The sequence below is a fragment of the Achroia grisella genome, unplaced genomic scaffold, assembly GCF_030625045.1.
Source record: "Achroia grisella isolate CSIRO2021 unplaced genomic scaffold, CSIRO_AGI_Agris_v1 utg152, whole genome shotgun sequence".
NCBI classification, from domain to species: domain Eukaryota; kingdom Metazoa; phylum Arthropoda; class Insecta; order Lepidoptera; family Pyralidae; genus Achroia; species Achroia grisella.
In genome coordinates, this window is record NW_026712648.1 from 435,195 (window position 1) to 460,850 (window position 25,656).

The 25,656-nt window shown below is 32.0% G+C and overlaps 3 protein-coding genes across 5 annotated transcripts; 1 reads left to right on the top strand and 2 right to left on the bottom strand.

Moving 5' to 3' along the window:
- Positions 1–1,665: 1,665 nt before the first annotated feature.
- On the bottom strand, positions 1,666–13,845 carry LOC131840904 (calcineurin subunit B type 2). Of its 3 annotated transcripts, XM_059189118.1 has the most exons (7): positions 13,715–13,845; positions 13,355–13,394; positions 12,909–12,944; positions 9,450–9,613; positions 5,611–5,745; positions 4,940–5,065; positions 1,666–2,717 (listed from the first exon to the last, which is right to left on the bottom strand). In XM_059189118.1, the coding sequence occupies exons 1-7, from the start codon at positions 13,715–13,717 to the stop codon at positions 2,697–2,699; spliced, it is 525 nt and encodes a 174-aa protein (XP_059045101.1). In that variant the 5' UTR covers positions 13,718–13,845; the 3' UTR covers positions 1,666–2,696. The 3 variants fall into 3 exon arrangements, with proteins under 3 accessions (XP_059045101.1, XP_059045100.1, XP_059045102.1); XM_059189117.1 differs by lacking the exon at positions 1,666–2,717 and having other exon boundaries at positions 4,396–5,065; XM_059189119.1 differs by lacking the exons at positions 1,666–2,717; positions 12,909–12,944 and having other exon boundaries at positions 4,396–5,065.
- Positions 13,846–15,347: 1,502 nt separating this feature from the next.
- On the bottom strand, positions 15,348–19,450 carry LOC131840933 (CWF19-like protein 2 homolog). The gene is made up of 5 exons (XM_059189148.1): positions 19,093–19,450; positions 17,539–18,354; positions 16,707–17,090; positions 15,978–16,316; positions 15,348–15,547 (listed from the first exon to the last, which is right to left on the bottom strand). Exons 1-5 carry the CDS (start codon positions 19,159–19,161, stop codon positions 15,407–15,409), a joined length of 1,749 nt encoding a protein of 582 aa, XP_059045131.1. The 5' UTR covers positions 19,162–19,450; the 3' UTR covers positions 15,348–15,406.
- A 4,469-nt stretch (positions 19,451–23,919) lies between these two features.
- Positions 23,920–25,246, top strand: LOC131840920 (uncharacterized). Its single transcript, XM_059189134.1, has 4 exons — positions 23,920–23,946; positions 24,017–24,202; positions 24,316–24,501; positions 25,016–25,246. Exons 2-4 carry the CDS (start codon positions 24,017–24,019, stop codon positions 25,244–25,246), a joined length of 603 nt encoding a protein of 200 aa, XP_059045117.1. The 5' UTR covers positions 23,920–23,946.
- Positions 25,247–25,656: the final 410 nt, after the last annotated feature.

Here is a 25,656-nt window from a genome sequence, read left to right on the forward strand (position 1 = left end):
ATCGGAAAGTGAATAAAGGATTACTTAGGATTTCCACTAGTAGGATTGACCAATTAGAAATGAAGGATAACTTAGGTGATAGAATAATAAACACACATCATCATTGAAATTTCAAAATTTAATAAAACTTATCAGTTCCACTTCAGAGTAGACTTATAGGACACGCTACCTACTGATGGAGATGAGTAGATGACACAACATCAATTTAATGTATTATATTTCAATCAAATTCTAGACAATTATACCTAGTTGACCTTGAGGCAGTAAGGCGCAGCCCTATCGGCGTTATAGAAGTATAACAAAATTTACAAGTGAGATGTAGAAGACAAGACGCATTCACGACACGATTGGAAAGTCGGAATGTCGCTGAGCTGCAGTTGTCAGTTTAAATCAAGACATACCGCTGTATCTTTTATTATTCTAAAAACATACTCAATAGTTCTACTCCATTCGTGATGCAATGTCACTATATAGATATATTATGTCAACTATAAGTATATAATTAATTATATAGCTAGTTAAAATTTGTTAATTTTAGAATTCCAATGACATGAAACATTGGGTGGTAAGAAATAAAAATGTCATGTCAAGCAAATTCTTAAACTATACCAGTAAAAGCTTTATATTCACGCATAATATTTATTAGCAAATACTGTGAAATGTTTATGAATTTACTTATTTTTATTTTGCATACCACTCATTAAGTACTTACTGTTAAACACTCGAACACTTATTATTGTTGCATCTTAAAACAAAGTAGGAATACATGATTTAGATACTGTACGCTTACAAAATACGTATAAAGATGTCGTCTTTTCTCAAGTAAGGCTTTAGAATTGTAATATTGCTATAATTAACATTCAATTAGTTAAAGCTGTGAGCAATAGGTACCCAGACATTTGAATTATTGGCATAAACAATTACATATTCACAGTACGAACAAGAAAGAGTACGGGCGCGGGGCCCCGCTACAGTAACGTAAGAACAAAGTCGTGACGGGGCCCGGGGCCCTATAATATAACGTATAAACAAGTAGAAGACGGGGCCGTTACTATAAAGTAATGTAATTATTGAACAACAGCTGTGACTAGACATAATAAAGATTCACGTGCGATCACTGCTACCCAAGTCTAACTCGTAACATTAAACAATCCGGTAATCAAACTATCACACGACACAATTGAATAGAATTTACGTTTAATATAAGTAAATATAAATTAATCCTAAAACTACGACAACTAATCGGAAGAGTTAGTGTCGCTACTTCTACACAATGTTAAATTAGCTTGATATAAATAATAAAAGCAACGTATTGATTATATCGACGCGGACCTGAATGTCATTTTATAATTGAAGGAGTTAGAGTAAAGCTATTCTATTGAATTAATATAATAAGTAATTAAGCCGCACTTAATCCCAGACAGATTAGTTAAAGGCACAGATAACTGACTGCATGTAGCTAGAAGACTAACTCAATCTAATGTTAATGTAAATAATATTAGTCAAATAATCCACTATGATAATTAGGGACCAACTATAACATGAGTTTGATGCACTGCGTTTTGGACGTTGTATGAATTATTTAAAACATATGATATTAAGTGTTACTGTGTTTATAACAGAGTCATATTCAAAGTTCAAAGAATCACAATCATATACATCTTCTGAAAACAGTGTAAATTAAAATGATTACTGTGAATCTTTTTATTTATATTAAAAATGCATTACAAGCATCATTATATGATGACATGATAGTGTAATATGTCCTAAAACGCCGTATACTCAGCACATACAGTTCCCGTACACTATTTTTAAGAATAACACTAAACTAAAATGTCTTTAATTTGGTGGTCAATTTGTAAAAAGGCCCGCGTCAACACTCAGTACTATATGAGAAAATTAAATTTTCAGATTTAATTTTCGATAAAACAATCCTTATGTCTAAACGTAGAAAGCAACCAGCATTTTAGCACACCGTAAATTGGAGTAAATGCGTGTTTGTATTGCTGTATTGAGATTGTCGAGTGTTTCTTCTTTATTGATCAATTACAAAAAAATAAAGAAAAATTACATATCCTCTGTGTTAATACTGCAATGTCTAAGAACAAAATTGTTTCATGTTATGATCTAAATCACACTTAGAAGTGGATTAACCATTCTGAATTAGACACAAACTGAACGCCTGTTGCCGAGACGCGACTTTAAGTAACGCCCTAGACACGGCCAAACCGGGCATAGGTTATTATTATTCAGTATTTATTCAGTAATGTGATCCTTATTGCATTACCACCAATCCAATCAACAATAGAAAACACGACATCACTCATCCTAAACCGAACTGGACGAATAAGATTGCTTTCTACGAGTATTTACATAAGGTTTATTTTACTGTGACCTATAACGGTCAACGTATAAAGTAATAGAAAGTTGTCTGCTACTATTTATATATCGCATATAAATAGTAGCAGACAATATCAAATATATTTATATAATTATTATATATATCAAATAATTTCAAAATTAATTAACCGGCAAACTACTTCCATCTTAGTTGATATGATTTTAGATCAAACATTTGTAAAACATATATCTAAAAAATAACACCCAATAAATTGCTATAATAATATATAATTATTTGTACAACATTAACATAATCTAAAGGTGAGACAAGGTACTTGGACCTCAGTAGCCGAAGGTCACTTGAGCGCGGTGAGGACCTGGGGAGGGAGAGGGAGATCAAGAGTAAGGATATGGATGGATTGGATTCCTTCATTTTATACATACCTATATATAATACATGGGTTCGCTTAGAACAATTTCATTTTTACACAATATTTATCCAATATTATTTGATTAACTATTCGCGAAATATCAAAAATGTCTTTCTATTCCATGTCTGAGTATGAAAGATAAGGGCGCAACGCACGCCATAGTTCATGTGTGCGCAAAAAACTTGGCTCGTGTTAATCTAAAACATCTTACTTCATTGTTCTGTATCGGATCCCCATATTGACTCTTCAATTCCAAACAAATCATATATATCAGTTAGTTTCCATTTACAATTAATGTACGTATCATTATACATACTCAACGTTAACAATAGCCTCTACAAGTTAGGCTTGTCATGTTTTACAGCAATTATGACGATTTATTTTTATTTCATCATAAACATTGTTTTTCAACCTTGAACGTATCATCCAACTGTGAAGGAGACTCCTCTATAAATATTTATATAATTAATAGTAAGTACAAGAAATTTTAGATTATAACGACGTCATGTAAATACTAGGAATAAATGATAATGAAATTAAATAGAATAATATAAATAAATTCGAATGGATAATTATTAGAAGAAGCATCGTAAGTAAAAGTATACGAAAGCTACAATAGAAATCTAACTACCGACGCTAAGCAGCTAGTTACTACGCGATATGACTGACGTATCACATACGCGGCACAACTATTACCGAGCGGCACACGGAACCCTTACCTCAACTACGGACACGTGAAACTCGCGCTCAAAACAGATCGTGTAAAAATAAAATACTAAATAACAAACTAAAATTACCGTAACAAAAATAATAAAAATCTTACTGTTGATTTGACTACGATAAAATTTCCTCTAATGTTAACTAAATATTATAAATTTATATTGTATACCTTAAGAGTTAAATTGTAAACGAATCACGATAGATTAGTGCGCGCCGGCTGCCCCGCGGGACATATAGCCGCGAAATATCGCCTCATATCGACACGAATGCCCGCATTCGTGTGCTTAAGTAGTTAAGTCACAGCCCTATAGGACCAGCAATACATCACGCAACGTACAGTTTTATGGCACAATTTGTATGCAACGGGACACCCTCACTAATAATAATCGCTACCATCCATCCTATTACTATCCAAATTAGCTATTAAAGACTCATTTTAGTCAAATTTATAGTTTTTCTTATTACTATTTTTCATAAGAATCTTTATCTATAGTTAAGTTAAATATCTTGCAGAGTATACTTACAAGGATATAAGAAATCATTCAATTTCCAATGGGCATTATCTCTGATTACCGTGTATATAATATAGGGTTAATTTTCCAACTGTGCATGGATGACCAAAACTGATATTAAAATAAATAACGAAAAATATGCAAAGAAGTACAGATCAATCAGATTTAGTTAATAAATCATTTTCCAAATATAGGAATAGGAAGAAGACATCGCAATAACTTTTTAATAAAATTTGATTCTACCGTGTTTAAACTTCCTTAAATAATTTAATCCCATCATACTTTGATGGGATTAAATATTTGCAAAAATGCATTGATATAATTTCACTTTGAATATTTAATTATTCCGAATTTTGACCTCCAAGCATACTTAGAAAATTCACTCTATTTAATTTAAAACATGCAGTAAAATAATGAAAATCCTGAAAATGATTGAAGAGTTTGCGATATCATTATTTTTTGGAAGGCCATTAAATACAGCACTTGTATGTCGAGACGAATTACCAACAGTAACATTTACCGAGTCGACCTTGTAGGAACATAGTTTTTTACAAAAAAAGAAACACATATCTACATAGTGTTTTACGTGACACGAATAAATTTACTGGGTTTCACTGAGATAAAGATCAAGAAACGAGCATACGACGACGCGAGTAATGTATTGCATCGAGTTCTTATTTCACTGAACTGCTTTTTGTACTATGTCAAATGTACCTATATACAATAGATATTCCGGGTTCCTCCAAAAGCGAAATAAAACTTCGTTTATTTGGAAGACGAATAGTATCGTCCCACGGAGCAAATGACGCGCAATTTAAATAGTGTTCTAGCTAGAGCGAGAAAATAGAGGGTCGCAAGGAGAAGGTGCTGGTGGAGAGGGGGCATGGTCGCCTACACATCCACCACCATCTTCTTGTGTATGTCTGTGTTGCCAACCACATTGCAGAACTCCTCGAATGAGATCTTGCCGTCTTCATCCTTGTCTGCGAACAGGATCGTCTTGTCCACGATCTGCTGTAGTTGAGTGTCCTTCAAATTATTGCCAACCATCATCTTCAGCACCTGAGAAGTAATAAATAGAACACTAAGTACTATTGTAGTACTAGTATGCAACTATAAGAAGCTAACGGCACACCTGATGGTGGATATGAAAAGTTTCATGGACATCACATTTGCACGTGATGGCATTTGGGTTGCCATTCAGAAAATTTAAGGTGATATGTATTATTTTGTGTTATTTCACTGCACCCTTGAAATTGAAGATGCGTATGTTGTTCCAGTTACAAAACAAATTGCTTAGCGGGAGAAATAGATGAGACAAAGTTATCTCCACAGACATCTTGCACAAAATCTACCACAACACCGTCCACACAATAAAAAACATCAAAACGTGTAATTTTATTATAAGTATTACATTTTAATTTAACAAAACTAATACAGGAATTGTGTAATAGTCGACTGCAAATAAAAATAAATAGAGAAGTTGTTGTCGTCGTTCAATTATCTAGTATAGTTGTCGACTACACTAGATAATTGAAATAAGTTTAATTGCGAACCTAGGTTAATATATACTCTTTGAGTAGTGAATGAAAGTAAATCTTATTTACCTGAAACAGTTCACCGTTCGAGATGAACCCATCGTTATCCATGTCGTAGATGCGGAACGCAAACCGCAACTTCGACAACTTGTCACCTTTAACGCTGAACTGCGACACACCCTGGATGAACTCCTTGAAGTCCACCTGGAACAATTTGTCCATTGTTACCGGAGGACTTCATTACTATTGTTTTTGTGTCATAAAACGTTGCTGTATTATTTTTACAAAATATTTTCATTTCCCGTGTATCACAATCTAGCCGAGATAAACTTCCCAGCTACGTAACCAATCTTTATGAAATTTAGCTCACTGCGAGTAATTTGGTCTAGCCGGTTTTTATTGGCCTCAATATTGAAGCTACCAATCCGTAGGAACGGGTCAGCTTTATAAAAAAAAGTGCAGTCAAGCCTACTCTCGATCCGCTGCCCTGTTCAACAGTATTGCCAGGAAACGGTAGCGACATCAATTCATCGAGCAATGTTGCTAAAAGCGCTTGCTTTCCGTTTTATATTAGTAGGGATAGGTAGGTATAACTTTTAACCCAGATAAGCCTGAAACTAAAATTTTCTGAAAATTTTGAAAAAAGTTACATTATTTAGTTTATTAGATCTTATGCAACATAAAAAAATTATGAAAAAAAAAATTAAGTGTAAGGCTTTCAGGGAAACAGCCGTCCTATATGTAGGACAGTAGGATAATAAGAGGAAATAAAAGACCATTTATGACAAAACAGAATGTAATCAAAAAGTGTAGTTTATTAGATAACTATTGATTATATTACACATTGTTATATGTAATTTACTAGATTAACACTATTTATGAATGATATGTTTCAAAACACTTGACACACACTCCAACATCACATTTCTTGCAACGTGTCAAACATTTTTTGTGACATTGACGACAGCGTGTTTGCTTCGATTGAGGAATAACCAGATGATTCATTTGGTCTTTACGACTATCAGCATGTTCATGATGGGAGGGTCGGCTAGGCCCTCTTTTGGCATTTTTTCTGTTTGATTCAATCAAAGCAATTGCTACCCTTCTGCGAAAGCCAAGATGATCCAGTTTTCCATGATTTATTTTATATAACTGCCATGCATTATGTTCGGCAAGATCAATCATGTGTGTGAGCAACGGCATGTACCATTTCTTACCTCGTATACCAATTCGGTAATGTGAAATATTTTCATCACACCGATCCACTCCTCCCATATATTTGTTATAGATGGACACCATATGTGGTTCTTCTATGACAATGTTTCTCTTTTCACTTTGTGAGAAGCGTTTGGCAGATTGTTTAGGATTTATTCCTACAGCATTTGAAGCAATACTGAATATATTATTGTCATGCCATTTAGCAATAATGAACGTGTTGTCATGTGTCGTTCTGTAATCGACAGCACCACGTTCCTTTTTTTTCAGTAACTTCGATGTAATCAGAGGACAACTAGATGTCCTGTTTTCTCGAACTGTCCCAGTGCAACGAAGGCCTTTCTTTGTTATCTCTTCCAGCAAGGGCGTCCCAGTAAAAAAATTATCAAAAACTACGTGGTAAGGAAGGTCGAAGCCACGTGAAATCAGCACATCACAAAAAGTGAGAACAACGCTTGCACCCAGCCCCAATTCTTTATATATTGGATTGCACATAGTTGTAGCACCTTGGTATGGTTCCATCCATAAAACATACCCTAACCGTGTAGCACCAACCCAAGCTTTGAACCCGTACCTAATAGGTTTACCATGTGCTGTTTGCAGCCACTGTAATGCTCTTCAAGAGGAGAAAACTCTAAGAACTTTTTATTTAGAAATGTAACTAGGGGGCGTACTTTTGTGTATTTGTCTTGCAAATCCAGATTATCATTGACATGAAGGTGGCGAAAAATAAAGTCAAATCTATCCCTAGTCATAGCCGAGCTGATCAATTCATTCTTTGTATCAGGGGAGTTTTCCCAATACATTCTTCTACGGGGGGCTCCCCGGAGACTGGGGAGTGGTTATTCATGGCTATGAATAACCACTAACCAACAATATGCCGATGAAACATTTCATATCTTCAGTGGTTATGTCTCCAGGCAAATTATTTTTGACAGCATATTTATTGCTCTCTGACACCAACAACGAAATAACATCTTCATCTAAGAAGTTTTCAAACCACTCAATTGGGCGCTTATCTTGGCAAGCGCCTTGAACATCTGGCCAATTCACGGGATTTTTTGCCAAGTCCCGTTTTCTCCATGCGTAGGTACGCCTACGTTTAGTTCGACCTGTAGAATCAGAAGGTTCTTCTTCTGTATCACTCACCATAATCTGCCCTTGAATCATTACTTCAGCCGGTTGAAGCAGAATGTTTCGTGGCAAATTATTCAAAGTTACATTATCTTCTTCACCCGAATCTTCGTCAGTGAGACATTCAGGATCAACAGGAGGAGGTAGAATACATATCAGTCGTTCTCTATAATCTTCTTCATTATCAGAAACATTTTCTAAAGCATCTAAAATTTCATGCGCAGCTAACGGTCTGTAAAGAAAAAGTTGTATTATTGTACTAAAATCATGTATATTATCCTACTGTCCTATATATAGTACGCTAGTATTTGTAACAAGTTATACGTAATTTATTTATATTATTTTGCTAGAATATTTATTTAGTACAAAAGTTAAGGTTATCAACTATATATTAACACAGAAAAAAACAACTCACGAATAAAATAATTCTTTTTAAACATACCTGTCATTTGCCATGTCTGCAACGCACTTTTATTACACACTTAAAAGGTAAAATATAAGGTAAAAACTGTTAAAATAACTGTCTTTTTATTTTTTCTAATAAAGCTGACACGTTTCTTACTGCAAATCATAAGACTAAATAATCTTAGATAAAGAGGGTATTCTGATATTTTGTTTTATTTCTACTGTCCTAAATATAGGACAGTAGGCTTAGCTGGGTTAAATAGATAACGCATGACTACAACAATATTGAGTTAACACCATCGAACTTACGCCATTTTAAACGATCGATGATTAAAGATTGGGGATCTTATTCCAACAGGGATCAAAATTATAACGTCCTTAGTCGAGGTTTTAACCCCTAACGGTGAATTCAGATTAAAGTCCTATCATTTGGCAGGCCTTCAGTTCATTTAGAGTGCTCACTGTACTCACTTTCTGGCAAAATTATCATCGGGATCGTTCAATCGAGATTATCAAAAACTATACAAATTTCGAATCCACAACGGGGTCACAACATGCGTTTCCTGAGCATCATACTAATACCATAATATCCTGAATAATAAACCCGTCTATATTAAGAACTAACCCACTCAGTAGAACTAATTTGCTCAAAGGAGCATGAAACAGCTATACCAAGCGTTATAATTAAACATATCGTTCATGGATGTTATCTTAAGAATTATCTAGTGTCAATATTAAAGATTTTATCATTAGATAATTCTAATACTTATAAAGTGTGGGTACTAATTTTGTAACTGGTGGTTTCGATACGCATTGTATACCAATTTGAAACTCTTTCACCTAATTGATCATAAAAGTATAATCATATAATAATTATTTATCATGAAAAATGTTAAAGAAATCATAAAACATCCTTCAGAAACAAGCGATTCGATTTCACTATAAACATTTGGTCTCAACTAAAGAAATCGTAATCGTATTTATGTTTACAATTTATTTCTTATATAGTAGGTATCTAAATTCGAATATAGAATAAAGAAAAGAAGAATATAGCATCGCAGAATATAATGGACTCACTTAGTAGGAGAGGAGCTTCTACCAACCCTGGCCCATCCACCGCGCCGCAAATCATGAAAAGCTAAATAACAACTCACCTCTCCATTTCCATCTGCGTCGAATATATCTATAACGCGTTGCACCAGCGGATTCTGCTGCAACTCTGGCAATGACATAAACTCGTCGATGGACAGCGCACCGGAATTGTCCAAGTCGAGCTTCCGAAATCGCTTGCCGAGCCGCCGTATCTCGTCCGCGTCGACTGTCGGTGGTAGATACATGGATCAGTGTAACTCGTTCACTCCGTTTCGCTTGCTTTCGCGGTAGCAACCGAGAGAGCTCGCGATGAGATCAGAGCGGTCCATTGCAAATGTTATATAGTTCGATATCAGAAAAATCGCGTTATAGCAATAGACTGCTCCTTGTAATCTCCAGTGAACGAAGCCTAACATTAAACGCATGCATACAACTGCTCTATAAAATTATTCGGTCAGTCGAACACTATAATGCCTATATATCTAGTTGTTGACCGGTCCTAAAATTACATGTAGTCCTAACATGCTAACGATAGTTATGGGTTTATTAACGCTTAAATTGCAAGTCGCAGGTGTATGCTTGCGGCTGCTCTACTAGCTCTAGTTTGAACTACGTGTGTTTTAAAGGTACCTATTTTAGACTTTATACATCATTTAACTAGTCACTAGAACTATAAATTCCTCGTGTATTAGTGTGATCTCGCAATTCGTACCAGTACTGTTTTAGAAAACTATCAATTAGCTATCAATAGAACGGACTTCTAGTTAAAAAAAAATAAACTACGTATTTCGTAGTTCAAAGGCACGTTTAAAAAATAATTTATCTCATTATTGACCTCTCTAAAAGACGTATGCTCGAGTCGAATGTCTGTTGTATTGTTATATTACTTCTTTTACTCAGTTTCCAAACAATGTGCCCACAGAAAACACATCTCATGACGTGACAAAAAACACAATATTTATAGATAAAACTCAAATAAATCTATTTTAAAAGCCCCTGTTTATATCAGAATTAATTTTGAACGGCATTTTTTTCTAAACAACTAAAGTAGAAATCACATCAAAACATAGACACATCGCAGCAACAAAGTTAAGTACTGTCTACAACGAATAACAAAATTAAACATTACAATCCACTTGAATATCATAACACTTTATAAATAATTAAATTTCCTAAGATGGTATGTTCAAATAGAAATTTGTTTATCGCTGTAACATACGCAATAAATAACAAATAAAGCATCATATAGACACATTTATAGATTTCAATTGTATAAGACTGCCATGATGTATGTTAACTCACTCCCCATTGAATGTAACAGTTATAGGCCAAATATCCAATTTGTTTTAAAAATTTAAGAATCAACAACAACAACAACAACCTCATCTATCATAATATATCTTATTATCTTATATTTATAAATACCAAGAAAAATATGTATTTTCCGTAAATTATTAATAAACCCATTCGGTCATACCATGGTAGGTATAAGGCCACACGCTCATGGTCGGTGATTTTACATGCAATTATATAAACACTAAAAGGAAGTTCCTTTTGATGTTTGCATATATGCGCGTAAAAACGTCGGCGAGGATTGCGCGGTTTATATAAGAAGCAACATTTCCAGTTAGGTTGCGTTCACAACAAACGTATTGTTAGCCGTCGACTGCCAGCAATCTTTACCTACACAGTATACTGATTTTCCAACATCACATCAACTATAATAGTTCACAGTAAAACGACAACGCAATGCATAGTCTTTGACTTTCGTTATCCGACTATTTTTCTACAGCACCACTTGCAAAGTATATGATGAGTGACCCCTACTACCGCTAGTTTCCAACTAGCGGTTAGATTCGGTAACTGCTAACTATTATTATTTGAAATAGTTTGAGTTATGATTTCTACAATAATTGCAACACTTATAATTTTAAACTATGTTAAAACTCGTACCAACTAACAAGATTCAGTCAGTACAAAGCCCAGGCTTTCAATATTCTCTAATTACAATAATTTCAATTCATTTTAAGCAAGAATTGTTAACAACTGCTCTAATTATTCCGCCTATGTTTAGGCTTTAGATCGTACGCTTACAATACACTGGAGAATATATCGCGAACTTAATAATAAATGAGTATTAACTCATAAATGAGAAATTTAGGAAATCGACCTTAAAGCAAAACGTTAAAGTCTACTTTACAAAATCCGTAATATTTTAGTTAATGTAGGTCATGATTAGACGTGAGATATACTCTTTTGTTCACAATAACGTTAGCGCACGTTAGTGTAGAATAATATAATAGCATAATGTTCTAGCAGGGCTTGCTCACAGTCCTCGGCTGATTATACATTTGGTGTGACAGCACCCTTAAACCTCGTAAACTAATAACTGGCACAAGCAACAGCTACCTATTTAATTTGATAACAAACGCGTGGCACCATCTACCAATAGGCCCTCACGAGTGTTACCAACTGACAATTTGTTCAGTATAAAGCTGACGATATCTCATCAAGTGGCTCGACAATAGTAGTCCAACGCGCACTTGTAGAATCGTAGGCAGGACATTTATAACAATACACTAATAAACTCAGAACTGAATGTTTGAATCATGATAAAAAAAAATTAGAAAAATTACAAGTCTTCTATTTTAATAGATTTTTCTAATAATTTTATGAATAAATGCACATAAATTGAATAAACATTACAATCAGGTCTGGGTTTTCTGAAGAGCTAAGAGATGGGTTGGCTACTTGAAAAATGTATGTTCGACATATTTTTTATTGAACCTCAGTAACAAATGCTAAAATTTACAAGTTGTGAAAAAAAAAATATGTTTGATATAGGTACACTACTAAATGAACCATATCAATTAAAGTTATATACTTCAACTTCTATTTATAATCCTGATATTAGCTCATAGCCAACCTTCCTCATATGCATAGATTCCTCGCACCTGAGTGACAGCATAATAGCATTCTATTATTAAACATTCATAGCAATTCTAATGTTTCCACTAAAGGCTGAAATGTGACGGGATGCACTATCAAACAAAATATCTTTCATAATACAGCTATTGTTTATCCAGAACAATTTTTGTCAATTTACTCTGACGTGTCAGGGTGGAGGAATTATGCGCAGACTGATAACATTTATTTCAAATACCATAGAATTTTTTACATCATCTGATGTGTGAAAAATATGAGAGTACAGATTGAAAAATAAAAAATCAACAAAAGCATAATTTAGATATTTGTTAAAAATATATAATACATAAAAAGATGTAGAGTTATTTATATATACCTTTTTAAAGACTGCACATGATAATTATTTAAATAAAATATATTACTGTTATTATTACCGAATTACATAGATAATAATAATTGACAGATGTTATCAATTTTAGGTATGAAATATCCTAAAAATGAAATAAGAAAAATTGTTCTGGACTCTAACAGTGTACGTGCGGCAGCTAACATAGAGATGAACATCAGAGGCGGGCGAGTGACACTACGACACTCACAGTTCTCCACCTTAAAATCAATGCAGTTTACACGCGCTGAAAACAAACCTCTTGTTACGCTTTATATGCACACCCTATTGTTTCAATGATGATAATAATGCTCATAAACTATGCTGCACTTAAGTGGCAGTCCTTGCTGTCGCCATCCCCACTGTCTAGTGAAGGAGGTACTTTGAGAGTTAGCCATACTCAAAATATACAACATAGAATTAGGAAGCATGTTGTTATAGATATAAATTAACTAATTCAAATATCATATTAAATATATTAATATGAAATATACAATTTAATTCATTTAAAACAGCATTTAGTTATTAAGCTAGGTATAAGAATACTTATATGTAGGAATATTTAAGGCAAGTAGATACGAAGCAACCAGAATCATTTAAATTAAAATTAGTAGTAAAGAAGATAGAATTATGGATGTATAAAAATATTATACTCACAATTTGAACACAGTTCCATGGGAATAGAATTTTCGTTACCCTGTAAATATTATTTATTTTCAGTGGCATTTTAATAAACAACATATGACTTAAAATTATACAAATTTAATACAATTCGAAATTAGCGGGTACACATTAAATATAAATTGTCAATGAATCGGGCGCCGCCCAAATTCATAATTACTATTTTCCATAACTATATTTTATGGATAAAATTAAGTCAAATTAAATAAATGGGAAATTTTATTATACAGGATAGAATTGCAAGAAATGAGTAACAAACGCGAGGAGAGATCATCTACATACAATAAATAACTCAACGCAATAACTTCAGCTCGAGTACAACGAAAATATACCTACCATTTTGTCTTTTTAAAAGGTTTCTTGATTTATTAATCTATGAAGACAAATTTAGATACTGTACAATATTAGCTTTTCAAACACAAAAGGCAAAATCAGACACAAGACACCTCCATTGATCTAAATAAAAAAAATTTGCAAGCACAGGACCACAGATCCTAAGAACAATACGATGAATACAGATTACATCAGTTTTTTGAACGAACACCCATTCGAATGAAATCAAATCGAGTACCTATTCAACGATGTTATTAATAATATTCTAGTAACGGATTAAAATTTATAAGTTGCGTTTTTCACGAAACATTTGAGAGGTGAGACCCTTCGTACACAAGTTTTTTTTTTATAAATGAATACGTAATATAATGAAATACTAGTATCATGCGTGGATAGAACCCACAACCATCTAAAGTATGCCTTTATTTGTATAAGTCTAAATTGCTATATCACCGAAGTAGCTAGAGTTAGTTTGTATGGGGCAGTACCTTTATTTTTTATTTGTTTATATTCGAAATAAGACAAAGGGTAAATATAATTGGGAAAGTAAAGTAATCATATATACATTCACTATAGTGAGTCCATTTTATTAAATTAAGGGTAACAACAATATTTATTTTACTTATATTATTTTTCGTTGCGTAAACCAAATAGTTCTTTGTATAGTTTGTGTTCCATGTTGACAACAATATAGATAGGCAGTAGGTAGGAGCAACTGGAGCAAATTGATTGAAAGTACCTACATACATTGTACAGTTACACATAGGTACCATTTCGAATAGGTTATTTTACAACTCAAATTATAAGATTCATTATAATAGTATAATGCATGCATTGTTTCTCCTGTATGTTGCATTGCAGTAAAAAACATCGATACGATAAAAAAATTGTAGAAAATTGATGTTATAAGTATTTATTATTGATTGCATTAAGTAACATTTTGTCAATCAAAATGTCAGTCATCTCTATGATAGTCTGTTTAGTTTTAAAAATCTTTATTTGTCCTCTATATCCACTGATTATGTTCTTTTTTTATTTATTATTTTCTAGTTCTACAAACTGCCAATCTGTATGCCTTTCTATTTCTATTACTACTTATTTTTCTTTCAATCATCCTGTTATTTATAAAACTTTAGCCGAATATATAAAAAATAATTCCTGTATTCTGTATTACATTTTACGTTCATTCCCCATCCTTAACCCTGTTCTACTAAGATTTTGGTACTATATTAGTGTGCCGAGTTGATATTTGCCAGTTTTGTTTTTTGGAATAAACTCTAAAATTAAAAAAATATATATCTTGTAAGAGGAAGAAATGTTTTTTTTCTTATTTTATTTATGCATGCATTCTATAATTATTACAGCAGGTAGTTGTTAGGTTTGTTTTGGACGCTTATTGTTTGGTAGGGTCCCTATACAGGGACCCTAACAAACAATAAGCGTCCTAAACAGGTCTCATAGGACAGTCTTGAAAAGTCTATAATTGTAGCATTAGTTTTTTGCTGTTAAACGTTAATGTAAACAAATCGTCATAATTTGTTTTTCTTATTGCTTTCTTGATATAAATTATTGAGAAATATAGTGCTTTTTTTTATTGAGGGCTATATTTTGTGTACCTTTAAAATGACAAAACGAAAATTCAAAGTTCAAATTAATGTCCTTCTTTAAAGTTCTGTCATTTATTTATTGTTAAACTTAAACTTTATTTTTAACAGGCTCAAATGGTTTCCATTCTTTTATAAAATCTAGTACTTTTTTTCTTTGAATATCTCCATATTCTCTTCTTGGGTTTTTCCACAGACTATGGTCTAAATCTAATATTCCTGCAATAATTTCCTGCAAAATAAAGATATAAGAAATTATTAATGTAGCAAACATTTGAAAAGCAGTTCGCTTTCGATATTTTTATACCATATATATTTTTAAGAATTTTACCGGTTATTCTTGTTTGTATGAAAAACCTATAATATAACTTTACCCTCTTCTCGAAATTAATATATCGTCATTGACATGATTTCTTGTCTTAATGCAGATTTTTCTCGAACTCCAAACTCAGTGAGGTCTTAGGAAACTGGGATGAATACTCCATTTTAGGCCTTCTTTTGGAGATTGTCATTTATCAAATTAAAGTTCATTAAAGGAAGGAATATTAAAGAAAATATCCTATTTCAATGACATTGATGTATTTCATAAAAACTTTTGATTGGCTAATGAAACTAGGTATAAGAGGGAAGCAAATGATAAGCAAATTTAACTTCAAACATACCTCAGCAAATGTCTTTGGAAACAATTGTTGATCCTCTATAACATGAGCAAAACCTGGATCCATTCCAAAATCTATCCAGAAATATGGTAAACCCTTTGGTACACCTTTTCGAATATCTTTATTCTTTAATTCCACTACTTTTTTATTCATGGACCATTCTGCCTCACATTCTAAAAGAGCTTTCTTAAAATATATTGCAGCCATGTCCCCTACATCTCTGGGCAGGGGAATACAATTTAAAATCATATGTGGGTATCTGTGTAACCTTGTTGCAGTCTCAAAAAATACAACATCTTTGTTTTGGGAATTAAAGTATCTTGTGAGCGCCTTCCTAAAGTTCTAAAATGTTAAAAAATACAAGATTACATTTGAATAATATTTTAATCCTAAGAAAGGTTTATCCTATTATAAATTATTTTACATATTTTTATAATACTTTTTTGTACCATGTACTTTTCTATAGAACACCGTCATTAAGTAAATAAATCTTACAATATATACTTTATTGTAGATTAGTTTGGGAGGTACTTTTTACTTATGCCAGTAGTAACATAATATATACCAGCATATAATAAAATTAACAGAAAGTAAATAATTGAAATTAATTACATGAAGATGCAAATAATTATTGTGTTAAGTCTAAAATGGCATAACCAACATTTAGATGTCTATGAAAAGTAATAGTCTCCCTTGCACTTCCTTACATAATGAGTTAGTGAAAAAACTTACCAAAATTTCTTCCCAAACATTTTCATCCAATGCAGTAGAACATGTTGCATGTTGTATTGTAGTTATAATGCATTGTCCAGTTACCAGAGACTTTCTAGCAGGTACGGACAAATACACATTACTGCCACAGGTAACTATTAAATGTTTTAACATATTTTTGGAATCTAGACAGTATTCACAGCCTTCTAATGACTTTTCCATTTTAACATGTTCATTTATTGCCCTTTGTTTTTCCAATTCACTCTCCTTTGCAGGATTTTTGTTTTTAGATATCTCATCCATGAAAATATCTTCAAGATCATCATTGGGATTCTTATGCTTACCAGCTATTTTAGCCAACTGTGCTTCATCATCATAGTTATTGCCGTATTTCTCTTGTTGGAACTGAAATTTATAAAAATGACCATAAATCATTATAAACTTCAAAGTATTCACGATAAAGTTAATCTCCTTATTATGCATTTGTTGAAGCGAAATTAAAACTTTAGTTGTATAATTTAAAGAATACTTTTCACTACGCATATGAAGACATAAATTTAGGTTTCAAAGATATAATCAAATTTATTTACTATTACAGTACCTTTTTATGAAATAATTTTCACTGTCAGCTTTAGATAACAAATAGCTCTTAGTGGAATTGTTTTCATTAGAATGTATGTACAATAAGTAATTTATTTTACTCTTATTAATAGTTATTACTTGCACATTTTTGTTTTATCTTGAGTCATATCTTTCATATTTAGCAACAGACCTAAGATCAGTAGTAAAAATTGGAAATAATATGAAATAGTATTGTATAATTGATGATACTATAATTATATATGAAACCCACCATTTGCGCTAAATTATATTTATCATCATTTCCAAAGTACTTCTGCCGTTCACCAGATAAATGAGTTTCAGCTTTCCTTTTCCCACCTTTACTTCTTGGATCTCCTTGCTCTGTTCTAATTAATGGTCTTGTACTACCAAACATGTTGGTTGACATAAGCATTACATCATTTTCTTCTTTTCCAGCATCAGGATTTTGTTTTCTGTATTCTCTAGCAGCTTCTAGTTTATCTTTTAATTCATTAACCAATGCTGTGTCACCCATTATTTCAGCTTTAATAATTTTTGCTCCAAGTTTATTCATTTTGTCATCACTCAAATACAGAGACTCTTTTTTCTTCTCTGCCAATAGAGCTGTTGGACTCTGTTTTGTATTTGATTTTTCATCAGTATATTTATGACTTTGTATTATTTCTGTTTTATTGCTTTTATCTTTCTTCCAGTTACCTGAAGAAGTTGATGTAAGTTTATGAGTATCATGAGACATATCATACTCTCTTGATGAGGATGGTTTTGAATAGAAATCAGTATCATCTTTATCAGGTTTTATAAACTGTCTTGATTTTCGGAGGCTTTCTAGACTCTGCGGTAAGCCAGTTCCACCATCCTTCCAATAGGGATTCAGTTCTCTGGTGCTAGTTCCTGGATTATATGAGTCAATATGATTTTTACTTTTTTCTTCCTTTTTTGATTTTGTTTTATCTTTTGTGAATGTCTTTAGCATTCCTGTCATTGACATCCAATCTTCACGTTCTGTTTTATGTACAGGCTCCTTCTCAACCCATTCTTCACTTTCAGTACTACTAGAACTTGAATGCTATAAGAAAATAAGTGATTTGATTTAATATGTTATTTTCTATAAAAAAGGCCAATAACTTTCTGAATTAGTTAAAGTTGAAGAAGTTACCCATAGAGGGTAACTTCTCCAAATTATAGAAGTAGACATCCATTCTAATATTATAAATGTGACACTGTTCCTGTCAGTTGGTGAACAACCTTTGACTTTTGACCAACCATGACTACACTATGTACGCTGTAGCATGGTGCGGACAACAGTTGTTAAATTTAAGTTATTACAGTTATTAATATATTACGAATGTGGTACAGCTGAAATACTATGTCATAATTATAAATCCCAGCAACTTCCAAGAGTTAAATAAAACTATCATCCGCACCATGCTAAAGTGCACATTGTATTGTAACAGCTGAATGTGTCATAGTAAAGTTTGATATAAAGGATTGTATTATAAAGACAGATTTTATCTTGTAATTATATATACTAATTAGATATACTAGTAGTACAGTACAGTAGTAGACGAGTATGTAAACACTGTACTATGTCTGTATTAGAATAGTGAATAAAATTCAGCACACTGAAAATGATACTACATGAGTTTACTAAATACCTACATGTGATTTATTTTCTACATAGCATAAGCTATATATATACTGTTGAAAAAGTAGCTTTAGGTCTCATGCTTATAAATGATCTATTAGTAAAACTGTACTATTAAAAAGTTAAATATAATTATATAAAGACCTTCAAAATATTTACCTTGCGGTGTTTGTGTTCTTTTTTCTTATCTTTGTGTTTTTTATATTTCTTCTTGTGTTTCTCTTTCATATTTAGAGAATTCACTTTAATAAAACTTATTATTTATTATCCTTGGATAAACTTTCTTTATTAGATATTATTATAATCACTGATTGGACAGATTTTGATTATTTTGTATAAGTATTCAAAATTTTAAGGTGAGTGAAAAATTTTAAAGATCAAAATACCATATTAATAACAGTACAGATCAATTTGATTTTTTTTCCATATTCGTCCATCTCCTTTTCAGTGATGGAACAGGCAAAGATCCTTAGACCGTACAGCCTAGTCTACGTTTAAACTTCTCAGATCAATTTGGGAAACAACCGAGTTGTAGTAGTATATTTTATTCACATGTGGATAGGCAAAGGTACGTGACCATACAGCCTAATCTTCAGTAATATTTCCATGAACAATTCTAATTTCTTTAAGGCGAGATCGCCAAATCTTTTCGTTGATTATAAGTTTATGTTCCATTGTTCTTCATGTATGTGTCCATAGTATAACAATCTTTATTGCTAATTTTAAAAAAATATCTGATGAAATATATGTCAAATATGCTGCCCTCTGTTGTAATTACTCTGTGGCTTAATTTAGATATGCACATTTTACATAAAAAATCGATTGTTCTATTTAACTTCGAACAATAATCCATCTTTTTAATCGATCAGATCATTCGGTTTTGTTGAGAAAGCAATCCACACATTTATGAATATGGCAACTTTATTACTCTATGTTTGATGTAGAATACATCTCTCTGGTTGATGGCGGGTTGGTTTTGTAATAGGAAAAATATGTCTCCTGATAAGTTTTGTAATTTGGAAATTAAATAAATATATAAATATTAATAGTGTGTATAAATATAAAAATAGTGACCTACTAAATTACTTCAAAATCAATAGTTATGGGCACAGACTGTGTAATACTGCGTAAAAGAAGTTAAAAAATTGAAAGTCATTCTGAGAAAGGAAAAATGGCGTCGCGAGAAAATTTTATTAAATATAATATTACTTCGTTCAGTGGAGACGGTTTCAATGTGTGGTCGTTTAGAATAAAGAGTATATTACGAGAAGCAAATTGTATTGAAGCGATTACTTCAGAAATTTTTTATAAGTCGGAAGCGAACACGTTTTGTTCGCTTCCGACTTATATCACGAGGCGAGGGCACAAGCGATATTAATTTCGGCAGTAGCTGACAGTCATCTGGAGTATTTACGTAAAGAATCGGCTTACCACATGTATAAAAACTTAGAGGAAAATTTTAAAGAAAAAGGCACAAGGAGCAAATTATTTTTGAGACGACAACTGAGTGAAATGAAATATGATGAATCAAGACCACTTATAGAGTATTTTACAAAAATACAAGAAATTTGTACCAAGTTAGAGGAAGCAGGGACAACAATATCAGAAGAAGAAAAAGTCAATTACATTCTTTTATCTATGCCGAAATCATATACACCAATAGTAACTGCTTTAGAAACAATTGGAGAATTAAAATTGAATACAGTAAAAGACAGATTATTGGCAGAAGAGAAAAAAAGGAAAAAATTTAATGAGCATGAATATAAAGAGGAGACAAATGCATTTCACTGCTTTCAATGTGGAAAAATAGGTCATAAAAAATACCAGTGCCAGCAGACAGTACGAGGACAAGGACGAAGTTATACAAATGCAGGACCAGTACAACAATATAATCGAGGTCAACAATATAATCGAGGTCAACAGTACAGTCGAGGACAACAATATAGTAAAGGACAACTGTATGGTCGTGGAAGAGATAAAGGATATAGTCAAGGTCCAAGACAGGGTAGTTCAAGCAATAGTTACCAAGATAAACAGTATTCCCCAAATGCATATGTGAGTGTTTGTGAAAATAAAGTGAAAAATAGTGATTATAAAAGTGCTGACATTGAATTTTGTGTCGATTCAGGTTCCAGTGATCATTTGATAAACTGTAAGGACTATTTTATGGACTATATAGAATTAAAATCACCTAAAAAAATAGCTGCAGCAAAAAATGGAATATGTCTTGAGGCTATAGGAGTAGGAAATATAGAAATTATATGTACAGTAGGAAAACAAACAAATAAAAGTATATTAAAAAATGTTTTGTATGTACCAGACTTGAGGAAAAATTTATTATCAGTTTCAAAAATGGAAATGGCAGGTTTAAAAGTTGTATTTAGTAGAGGAAAAGTAAGAGTTTATAGTAATGATTATTTGTTAATGATAGGAAACAATATGAATACATTATACATTGTAAATGTTTACAGTTCAGGTATGCATTGCAATTTTTCTAACAAAATAGATCAAACTGATTGTGAATTGTGGCATAGAAGGTTTGGTCACTTAGGTATAAATAATTTAAATTTATTAGTAAAAAATCAGATGGTGCAGGGTTTATCACAACTGGAAAATAAGATAAGTAATAATAATCATTTATGTGAACCTTGTTTATTAGGGAAAAGTACAAGATTACCTTTTAATAAACAAGGATATAGAGCTAAGAGACCTTTAGATCTTGTGCATTCAGATGTATGTGGGCCAATTTCACCAAGTACATATGATGGCAATAATTATTTTTTAACATTCATTGATGATTTCACACACTTTACAAGAGTTTATTTAATGAAACATAAATCAGAGGTTTTCAAATGTTTTCAACATTACTATTATTTGGTAACTAATCATTTTAATAAAAATATATATAAATTGCGAATGGATAATGGGCGCGAATATCTTTCTAATGAGTTTAAACAATTCTGTAGTAGAAATGGAATAATTATGCAACATACTGTACCATACAATCCGGAGATGAATGGTGTAGCAGAAAGATTAAACAGGACAATTATGGATAAAGCTAGAACTATATTGATTGATTCTGGATTAAAAAAGGAATTTTGGGGCGAAGCAGTTATGTATTCAGCCTATGTTATGAACCGAAGCCCAGTTACAGGAAGAGCGAAGACACCTAGTGAGCTGTGGGAAAATAAAAAACCGGATGTATCAAATTTAAGAGTCTTCGGATGTGTAGCATATAATCATGTACCTAAAGAGTTGAGAAGGAAGTTAGATAACAAAGGAAAGAAGATGATAATGATTGGATATAGTATTGGAGGATACAAACTTTATGATGAAGAAACAGGAAAAGTAGTAACAGCAAGAAATGTAGTGTTTGATGAGAGACCTATAAAGAAAGAAAAGAGTGTGTACTTACCTGATTTTGATGAAGAACCAGAACCTGAAAAAGAAGAATCAAAACCAATTAATATGAGTGAGGTTTATGAAGAAAATATAGATGAAAATAATGAAAAAATTATAGAGAGTAAGAAATGTCAGGAAAATAAAGAAAGAGGAAGAGGAAAACGAAATATTAATAAACCAAAATGGCAAGAAGACTATATACTTGATTTAAATGATGAAAGTGATGAAGTGTTATTTGCATTATTAGGTGATACAGAGAATGTTCCTCTGGATTATGAAGATATTCAATTAAGAGAGGATAGAAAGGAATGGAATAAAGCTGTGCAAGAAGAACTAAAAGTATTAGAGGAAAATGAAACATTTCAAATTGTACCAAAACCAGATAACAAGAAAATACTTGATGCTAAATGGATTTTCACAAGAAAGGATATAGGAAAGGAAAGTATATGTAAAGGGAGATTAGTTATTAGAGGATTTCAACAGGAAGGAATAATAGAAGATGTTTATTCACCCGTATTAAGATTACAGACTTTAAGAACTATTTTATCAGTAGCAGCAAATAAAGATTATGAAATTCACCAAATGGATGTAAAGGGAGCTTTTTTGTATGGAGAAATAAATGAAGAAGTATATTTACAACCACCACCAGGAATGAATGTTCCACCAGGATTTGTACTGAAATTGAAAAAATCATTATATGGCTTAAAAAAGTCACCTAAATATTGGTATGAAAAATTTAATGACACAATTACCAAATATGGATTCAAGAGATCTGATAATGACTATTGCTTATATAGTAAAGGGAATTTATACTTGCTTTTGTATGTTGATGATTTGTTGATTTTGGGTACAAATGTAAAGGATATCCAAAAGGTGAAGGAATACCTTAAAACTAAATTTAAAATGAAAGATATGGGAAATAATAATTTAATGTATCTAGGTATATCAATTAATAAAACATCTGAAGGTATTTGTATTGATCAATCAAAATATTTAATGAAGGTTCTTAAACGTTTTAATATGCAGGATTGTAAGGGTTGTGACACTCCTATGGATGTTAATTATAAATATGATGAAAATGAAATTATTGATGTATCTTATGAGAAACAGTGTCGTTCATTAATAGGATCCCTAATGTATGCCACAGTTGGTACTAGACCTGTAGGTCTACCACGAAAGTTACTGCCGATTATCGCGTAACGAAACGAAAGACGACCGAAATACTAGTTTAAAGGAACCATGAAGTTTCTTCGGAATAAGATATTTCGGACGGGTACCATAGACTATGATCGTGAACGAATGAAAGATGAGAGGTCTTTTATTATACACTCTTAAATTAGGAAAAAAATAAAGTGGTATACTCCGGATAAAATAAAATGTACAGTCGTTTATATTTAAATGTATTGAAATTATAAACTTCTAAAATTAGTAGTATTTTATGTCATAAGAAAACGTCAAACCTCTATTTATATTTGAAAATAACGTTACTGCGTATTACAAATATTTTTGTTTTTATTTTTTTATATATAAACTTAAGAATTATCATCACAAGTGTTTTTAAATGATTTTTATTGCTAAATTTGTTCGTTAAACATCAATGAAAATGAACATGTAATAACTTTGATTTTATTTATTAGTTTCTATTTATGACAAGCGCTAACAAATGTATTTATGCATTTAGATGAGTAATCCCACTGTGGAACAAGTGCATACACTCCTAACATTCCTAGCAGAGCACCAGGAGTTAGCTCGTGGCCACTGTAGAAATGCAGAATGGCGAACAAGATCCACCCAATTATGGGTTCGTCTCACAGACGAACTCAATTCATTGGGTGGATGCACTAAAACTGTAAAGCAGTGGCAGAAGGTAAGCACTTTTCTTGATATTTTAGTACGTGATATGCATTTAAAATGTTAAATAATTTTGTTATTAAATAAAATTTTCCAATACTGATACTTTATAAATTTTATAAATTTTAGGTATGGGCTGACAAAAAATATCTAACTAAAAAAGCTGCTACTGCTGCTCGAAGGTCTGCCACAGCCACTGGGGTAGGGCCATCATCTGCTGATCCTTTAAACCCAATACAGTGCAGAATATTGGGTATTATGGGAGAGGGCTTTGGAGAACCTCAGTTGGATGCACATGTTCCTGCATTTCCAGAGGTATGTTGTAAAACCGTTACTAAAATAGTGCTAACTGTTATCTCTAGACATATATAACATAATGGATGTCATCAAAATACATGGTGACTTCCATAGTATTCCTCATGTATTACCATTCCTTTTATTTCTGTATATAAGGTACCTAAATAGCCTTTTCCCACCTTTCAAACTGAAATACAGCTATGCAAGAACAGCTGCTTCATAGCAGAAATATGAGTTGAGACAGAGTTGGTACCTTTTTATATATACACAGTTTTTCAATGTTAACTAAGAAGTAAAGATAAGACAGTACTAATAAATAACACTTACTTATACCTTATTATTGATTAAAAAATTTATATCATAATAAATTATTGTTATATGAAAATATTTCTGTAAATATTAAGATTATTAGTAATGGGGGCTTATAGTCCTAATCACTAGTATATTCCTAGACATCAAGTCTGGTATTAGTACCAATCATGCATACCGAAAACAATAATGATAATAATTATTTAAAAAAAAACTTTTTTAGAACTTCAACGGCTACTACACGTCCAGAGCGACGACGCCGTCGAGCAGACGCCATTGGACCTCGCAGTGTATGCAGGCGTATGTTCGAAATGGAGGAGCGGCGAATTGCACCGGAGGATCGACGGGTAGAGACGGTAGAGTCAGGGCTGATTCGCCAATCACTCCAGGAATTAAATGTATTAATAAGGGATGGATTGGAGGGTCTACTAATAGAATTAAGACGACTGAATAGATGAAATTTTGTTTTTTTTTTAAATTTGACATGATTAATGTAGATTTGTGTTAGTTTGTTGATTTGTTAAATAATGAGTATAAAAAAAGTTACTTAGCTTTAGATATATCATTGTTGATTTGTTGAATTACGTTAGTTTGTTGATTTGTTAAATAATGAGTATAAAAAAGTTAGTTAGCTTTAGATATATCATTGTTGATTTGTTGAATTCTGTTAGTTTGTTGATTTGTTAAATAATGAGTATAAAAAAGTTACTTAGCTTTATATATATCATTGTTGATTTGTTGAATTATGTTAGTTTGTTGATTTGTTAAATAATGAGTATAAAAATGTTACTTAGCTTTATATAAGTATTAACAAAGACACAAAGTACTAAACTACAGTTTTTTACTGGTCATTAATTTAATGCG